Here is a 7,616-nt window from a genome sequence, read left to right on the forward strand (position 1 = left end):
TCTACATTTATCTACTTTAAAAAATTTACTTTTAGCATTTATACTTTTAGCATATATCAGTCGTATTTTAAAAATCAATAGGTTTCATTATGACTTTCATATTATATATACACAATGTATTTCCACCATCCCCCAATACTCTTTTTAGTCCCCTCCCACTGAGTCCCTTCCTCTTCCCAAGTCGTTCCCTTTCTTTCATGTTTCCTCTCATTCATATACACGTTTCATACATGTATGTATATGCACAAACACACATATGTAACCTTGTACACACACATAATGTTTTAATTCTAGATTTCACATGAGAGAGAACATGTGACATTTTTTTCTTTCTGAGTCTAGGTTATTTTGCTTAGCATGGCATTCTCTACATCAATCCATTTTCCTGCAAATGACGCAATTTAATTCTTCATGACTCAACAAAACCTCACTGTCTGGGACACATTTTCTCTATCCATTTATACACTTAACATTTAATTTTAAAATGTTGCCAGTAGTGTCCCAGGCCCTACAACTGTAAGTAACCCATTTCAGATATTTGTAAGCTACTTAGTGTACAGGATGCTATAGCAGTCCAGATGGATGAAGACAGCCAGCTGGGAGAACAGTCATCAATGTCTGCTTACCATTCACTGACTGCTCCAGCTCTTAGAAGTAGAGACCTGAAACCTGCTGTAAGTCCAATGAGGCAAAGGGAACATGGCTGGGTCTAAACAAGACCCTACTGTAGGAGTCCTTCTTCCTCAGGGCCAGTGACCCTACAGTGGGAGTCCTTCTTCCTCAGGGCCAGTGACCCTACAGTGGGAGTCCTCCCTCCTCAGGGCCAGTGACCCTACAGTGGGAGTCCTCCCTCCTCAGGGCCAGTGACCCTACAGTGGGAGTCCTCCCTCCTCAGGGCCAGTGACCCTACAGTGGGAGTCCTCCCTCCTCAGGGCCAGTGACCCTACAGTGGGAGTTCTCCCTCCTCAGGGCCAGTGACCCTACAGTGGGAGTCCTCCCTCCTCAGGGCCAGTGACCCTACAGTGGGAGTCCTCCCTCCTCAGGGCCAGTGACCCTACAGTGGGAGTCCTCCCTCCTCAGGGCCAGTGACCCTACAGTGGGAGTCCTCCCTCCTCAGGACCAGATGCTGTTTACTTTGGTGTTGCCCAAGAGCAACAGAGTTTTTAAAAAGAGCATTTGTAAATGGTTAGGAAAAAAAATCAGAAGAAAAATCTTTTGAGACATAAGAATATTACATGAATTATGTGAAATTAAAATTTTGGGAACCCAGCTATACCCAGCATAGCCTGTGTCTGGACTACAACAGGACAGAGTAATGACAGAGATGGCGTGGCCTGTGCAGCCTCAAGTATTTACACTATGCCCCTTTCCGTAAAACAGTGTGCTCTTGCTAGAACAGTATCCCCAGAGTCCAAACCGTGGGCAGAGAAGACACCACAAACTCCCACATACAGGACGGACTGCACACTCTTCCCTCTGGGGAGGGCTAAATCAGAACCTTCTTTTGGATGTCGACTGCCTGTGACATTTCCTGGCCTTTTACTGAATGGCAGCCACTCTCATGATGTGTGGCAAACATGTTTTTAAAACATCTGTACATTTGAAAGTTCTAGACGATCACTTCTAAAGGGTCAGAGGTCACATTAATATCCATGCTTACTGGTGATAATGACTTCCTTTCAGGTAACAAAGGTCGGCTTGGGTTCCTTGTTTTAGTTTAGGTACAGGGGGTGGGGTGGGGGTGGATGGGTGGGAGGGACCTCCACTGGAGCTGTGGAGAGGGCTCAGCTTGCTATGCAACTATGAGGACCTGAGTTTGAATTTCTAGCACCCACGTAAAAAGTTGGGCATGGCAGTATATGACTGTAACCCTAGTATTCTGTGACCCTGTGTGTGTGCATGTGCATGTGTTGGGGTGGGTATGATACAAAAAGGCAGATCCCAAGAACTTACTGGCTTCAGTGAACAACCCTGTCTCAAGGGAACAGGCAGACAGCAATAAAGGAAGATGCCCCAAATGTCCTCCTGGCTTCTGTTTGCATAAACACTCACATGCATATGCCATGCACACACACACACACACACACACACACACACCCCACACACATGCAGATGAAGATGGTGATGATGATGGCGATACTGCTGTCATAGACTGAGTGGCTTAAGCAAAAATTTATTCTTCATAGTTCTGAATGCCAAGACATCAGTGACTGGCAAGGACATATGAATCTTTGATCTGGCACTTCCTGTGTCTAACACACAACCAGTCTTCATTCAATGTTTGAGGAAGGACACTTTTATGCTCTGACCTTACAGAGGCAAAAAGGAAAAAAATTATGAAGACCCACATTCCATATCAACTTTGAGAAAGATAATAAATATTCACTCAGTCTACAGCACAGAGCTAGTTTATGTCAGGCACTGTTCTGAAAAGTTGGCAGAGAGCTAGACTAGACATGGCATGGTAGAGACTCCCCACAACAAGGAGTATGTAAGAGGCAGGGAGAGAAGAAAGCTACTATCTTAGGAACTTGAACAGATATGCCTGCCTTTAAGGAACTGACTCCCTGAGAAACCATAACACATCAATGAAAAGCCAAGTTCCCACATCTTAAGATTTAAATAATGCTTCACGACCTTACACAGACGCCTGAGTGCAGAACAGCTTAGCAGAAGCATTCAGCAAGGAAGACTGGTTTACCACATCTATTCTGTGTCGAGCACACTGTGATTACCCACACCAACAAATGTTTGTCATTAAGCTGAGAGCTGCTCAGCTCCAGGGAATGGGCACTTCTCTCACAAAATGGGGCTGAAGGGTAGGGATGCATAGTTGTTCAGTTACGTGTGATTCGGAAATGAACAGGCAACACACACATGTCCACGTGAGCACTAAATGCTTACAAGAAAGGGAGAACATGGAGGGGAACTCATTTGTGGCCACTATGATGATGTACCCTGCTCCAAGGACTGCAGAGATCAGTTGGGGCAAGGTTGTCCTAATTTTGCCCACATTCAGTCACATGCTTTCTTAACTCCCAATACAAGTTCAAATCTAGAAATATCTGTATGCCTCTGGTCCCAGGAAAGTTGGAAAAGAAGCCTCTAGCACCCGGCATACACTCTACAGGAAGCACCTGCTTCTTCTAGGCCTTTGCAGTAGCTTCCACATTAAAGCTAAAATGCCTCCAGATAGCAGAACCTGACAGGACAAGGTTCTAGGTACTCGCTGCATTACAAGGGACTGAGTGAAGGCGGAAAGCCACTATACTTTACCTAATCCAAAACAAGACAGAACCCAAAGTCTGGAGAGAAGATTTGCCAAAGCAGATAATGGGACTTGAACACTCTCTGTTGCCAGAGACTCTGCTTTCGGATGGCCTGAGTCTAGCCTCGTGATCTCAGGCAGATCCTAGCCCCTTCTCAGGCCTCCTTTCCTGCATCTGTAAAATAGGGCTCTGGACCAGATCCCTGACTTTAAGAATAGAGGAGTTTACCAAGAAATTCCAGTCTCAGCTTTCATTAAGACTTAAGCAGTCAGGCATTTTGAAAAAGCCCAACGAAGCCACAGCTTCTCCGGAGAAGGCTGCAAGATGCTTAAAATAAGAAACACATGATGATACGTAATAAGCAAATCACTGATTTTCTTCTCTTTTTAACTCCTCCTTTCCAGAAGAAATGGCGCATGTAGTTATATGCAGACTTGAACTGGAGCAGGGATAAGCCCTCACCGGCTCTTTGGAAACCACGGTCTCTCCTGGCCTTTGTGTTAAGCTTTCATGCTCACGGGAATCAGATCACATGAGGAGGAGGATGACCAGTCTTTTCCCGATTTTCCAATGTACATTTTTTACTCTAGCAGCTCAGGAGGAACCACTGTGTCCTGAAGTTCTCCTTGTGTGTATATGTATGCATGTATGTATGTATGTGCCTGTCCCTATGCTTATGAGAGAGAGAGAGAGAGAGAGAGAGAGAGAGAGAGAGAGAGAGATTAATTAATGTTGGATGTTTTGATATAGGGTCTCTTGCTGTGCCTAGAGCCCTCAGTTGACTAGACTGGTTAGCCAGGGAGCTCCAGGGATCCTGTTTCTCTCCAGCAGGATTATAGGTACATTGATGCCATGCCCAGCTTTTACTTGGGTGCTGGGGATCAAATTTTGGTCCTCTTAAGCAGTTCTTCCCAGTCTCTTAAAATCCACTTAAAGAACAAAGCCACCCTGACTCGGGCCCCTGAATCTCAGACGCCCTTCTCTTCAGGAAAGCCCTGCCTTTTCCCATTCCCACCACCTCTGTCAGACCAACACTCTAACTTTCCATAGGAAACTGTCTTGCATGAGGGCTGAAGAAACAGCTCAGGGGTTAAGAGCTGCGCTTGCTCTTAGAGATCCAGGGTTCAGTTCCTAGCAACTCCCTGGTATTTCACCACTGTCAGTAACTCTGCTTCCAGGAGAGCTGAATAAGTCTTCTGGTCTTCACAGGCACAGCACACACACACATACACACACACACACACAGAGGCATGACACACTTTCATAAATGTAGGCATAAAATAAAAATAAGTTAAAAAAAAAAGGGTCTGCATGAATATTCATGAAGCCTGTGAAATTCTGAATGAAAATCAGGTGGGTCAGTAACCCATGAGAACGTGTCCCCCTCCCCCTCCTAAAAAGGCAAAACAAAACAGTATCGGGCCAGAAGTGTAATAGCTTAAGAGCACCTGCTTTTACAGAGGGCCCAGGTTCAATTCCCAGCACCCACACAGCAGCTCACAACTGTAATTAACTCCAGTTTTAAGGTTTCTTCTCTGACCCCTGCAGGAACCAGGACATATACATATACTCATATATGTAAAATAAAATAAAAAGTTTAAATCTTTGCTCTCAGGAGGCAGAGGCACTGAAACTCTGAGTGCAAGGCTGACCAGGGCTATGGACGGATGCGTTGTAAAACACAATCAAGCCTGGTGCAGCTATGACCCAGTCTCAGGTGAAATGCCTTGCAGAACCAGAGTAGAAGCCCTAGAGTATCCATCCCCTTCCATAATCCTATCTTCCTATCAGAGTTATCTACCACCCTGAAACCAGGGCTTGTCACTATGACGTAGCTTCCCAATCCCTGCAGGGCACAGCACAGATCCTCAAGGTTCATGCTTCACATAAACGTCTTAATCCTTACATAAAAGGTATCACTTCTGTAACTTATTCCTTGCTCAGTTTTACATTTGTGACAGATAGACAGACTGACACCTACAACTCTGATTTCCTGCTTATTACCCATAACATTCCGTTATATGACCAGAATGACTATGGTTAAGTAGTACCCAATTAATATTTAATTCAACAGACTATACCACATATTCGGCCAAAGACAGTGCCTGCTGTTTTAGATGTCTGCCAGGTAGTGCTCACAACGTGCCAGCCTTTTCCCACAATGTCTCCTAGAGCCCTTGCTGCCATCCACGGGGGGAAGGTGAAATTCCCATTAGACCAAAGCAGGAACTAGACAGAGAAGTGATAAAAAGGTGTCCAGTACACATGGTCGATGACTCAGGCTGCAAGTTCAAATCCATCCACGTCCAAAGCCGTACATTAACCACTGTAACTTCACTTAGGCAGACGCTGCCACTGCTTAGATGCTTTTGAAAAAACGAAAGACCTGGTAGGGAGAGAGTTCTAAAGCTATCTGAGAGAATCTGAAACAGGAAGCTCAGTTTTCTTTTTTCACAGGCAATTCCACCGGAAATTCACCAGGGTCCACATGTACACAGAGGGCAAGCATCTGCCTCTGACAAAGCTCCCTGTGGACGCTCTGGGAGCCAGTCCCAAGTTTACACAGACACTGAGTTACCTCAAGTTGAACTGCAGGCCTGCTTGGCTTCCTTTAGAGAAACATTTTATGCATCTGCTGAGGGGTGGGGAGGGCAAAACATCACAGCACCCCCTCTCCCCCTCCACTCCAGTCCCCCCAGTCAGACTCTGCTGAGTCGACAAAGCTCCGAGAAAGGGGTTCAGGGAACAGCTCCAGCTGCTGCACAGTCTGCAGAGCTCAGGAACAGTTAGTTGCAATGCTCACAAGGCCACTCTCCACTTGGCCAGCTTTGAGAGGGCTGCTGCTTCAAGCCCAGCCCTGTGGCTCTGGAGAAAGCCCAGCTTGCAAGTCGGAAGAGAAGCCAGAAAAAGGGAGGGTGGAGACTCAGGGAACCAAGCAGGGAGCAAGGCCCAGAGTGAGAGGCAGCCCAGCCCTAGGCCAGGGGTCCAGGCCCTTGGGTGCTCCAAACAGGACCATTCTTAGGAGATGTCAAGGTCCTGGCCTTTAGAACTCTCAGCAACAGGGAAATGCTGCCCCAGGACTGGTGACCATTGCCAAGCCTCCAATACTCAAATCTCTCTGGGGAAGCCTAAGGAAGCCTCCCATAAGCTGAAGCAACCCTTCCCACCTTTTCCAAGAAGCAAGAGTGGGCACTGCTGGAGTACCCCTGACCTCTCTAGAGGGGGCTGTGGCAAATTAGTTCCCGGGGCCCTGGTATCACTTGCCTCTGGCTATAGCACTCAATGTACCACCTTTACTAAACACTTTAGAGTGGAAACCACTTAATCCCAATACTGTTGTCCCCACTTTACAGAGCAGGCAGCTGAAGCACAGAGGGGTCTTTCAGAGGACCCAAGGTCACAGGAGGAGTTATAAAGGCAGGGATGGAGAGTGGAAGCCTGCAACTGTGGGAGGGTCTCCCACAGCATCCAAGGGATGGTGAGCGTGGACACAGGAGGGAAGCAAGGAAGATAATGGGTCAAAGTGTCAAAAGATTAGCCGTGTAGCCCCCAACCCTGACTCAGCCTCATAGTCCAAGCACAGGTAAAGGGCAAAAAAGATAAGAATGAGGAAGGAATCAGAGTAGGCAGTGGCAAAGAGAGGCTTGGGAGGCCTTTGGGACAAGGAAGGAAGGTGGAGGGGGAAATCTGCAGGCGGGACACGAGTGGGCACCGGGGCGTGATCGTCCCACCTTGAGCACGGTGACTGCACCGGCGCTGTGCACCTGGAAGTGCGTGGGCGGATCGGCTCCGGGCTCCGCAGCCTCATCGCGGCCCTGGTAGCTGAAGCAGGCGTCGGCGATGTCCAGGTGGCCGAGCGGCAGAGCGTCCTGGGGACTCTTGAAGTAGTAGAGGTAGCAGCGGCGCGAGTCAAACACGAACCAGCGGCTGCGGTAGCCGCGCAACGGGCCCTTGCCGGACAGCTTCTGCAGATAGCCGCACAGCCGCGAGGGCTCCCGTCCCGCCACCGCCCCAGCCTCCGAGCCTGTTCCCGGTACCGCTCCCTCACCACCACTGCAGCTCTCCTCCACGCCGTCCCCGGCCCCCGGCATGGCCTGCCGCCGGCGCCCGCGCCCGCGCTCCCGCCCCGCGCTCCTCCGGGCCGCCGCCGCAGCGCCCACCTCCCCGCGCCGCGCCCTCCGCAGGGCCGTGGCGCGCTGAGCAGCCTGGGACTTGTAGTCCCGCCCCCGCCGCGCCCCCGCAGCGTGGGGAGCCTGGGTTCTTTAGCGATCCAGGCTAACTCCACCCGTCCTCTACTAGTTGTTTTTTTGGGCGTTCAAGGTCCGCCCTATCCCGGGAGGCAAAGTT

General features: G+C 48.8%; 1 protein-coding gene across 2 annotated transcripts in view; it reads right to left on the minus strand.

Moving 5' to 3' along the window:
- The window catches only part of Tbc1d2b (TBC1 domain family member 2B), a 67,639-nt gene extending 60,259 nt beyond the window's left edge, over positions 1-7,380 (minus strand). For both annotated transcript variants that reach the window (XM_085827891.1, XM_085827892.1), the window contains exon 1: positions 7,001-7,380. In XM_085827891.1, coding sequence (XP_085684017.1) covers positions 7,001-7,360 — 360 coding nt within the window. In that variant the 5' untranslated portion in view covers positions 7,361-7,380. The remainder of the gene's footprint in view (positions 1-7,000) is intronic.
- Between the last annotated feature and the right edge of the window lie 236 nt (positions 7,381-7,616).

Source organism: Mus caroli, unplaced genomic scaffold, assembly GCF_978045245.1.
Source record: "Mus caroli unplaced genomic scaffold, Mus_caroli_1 scaffold_11, whole genome shotgun sequence".
NCBI lineage: Eukaryota > Metazoa > Chordata > Mammalia > Rodentia > Muridae > Mus > Mus caroli.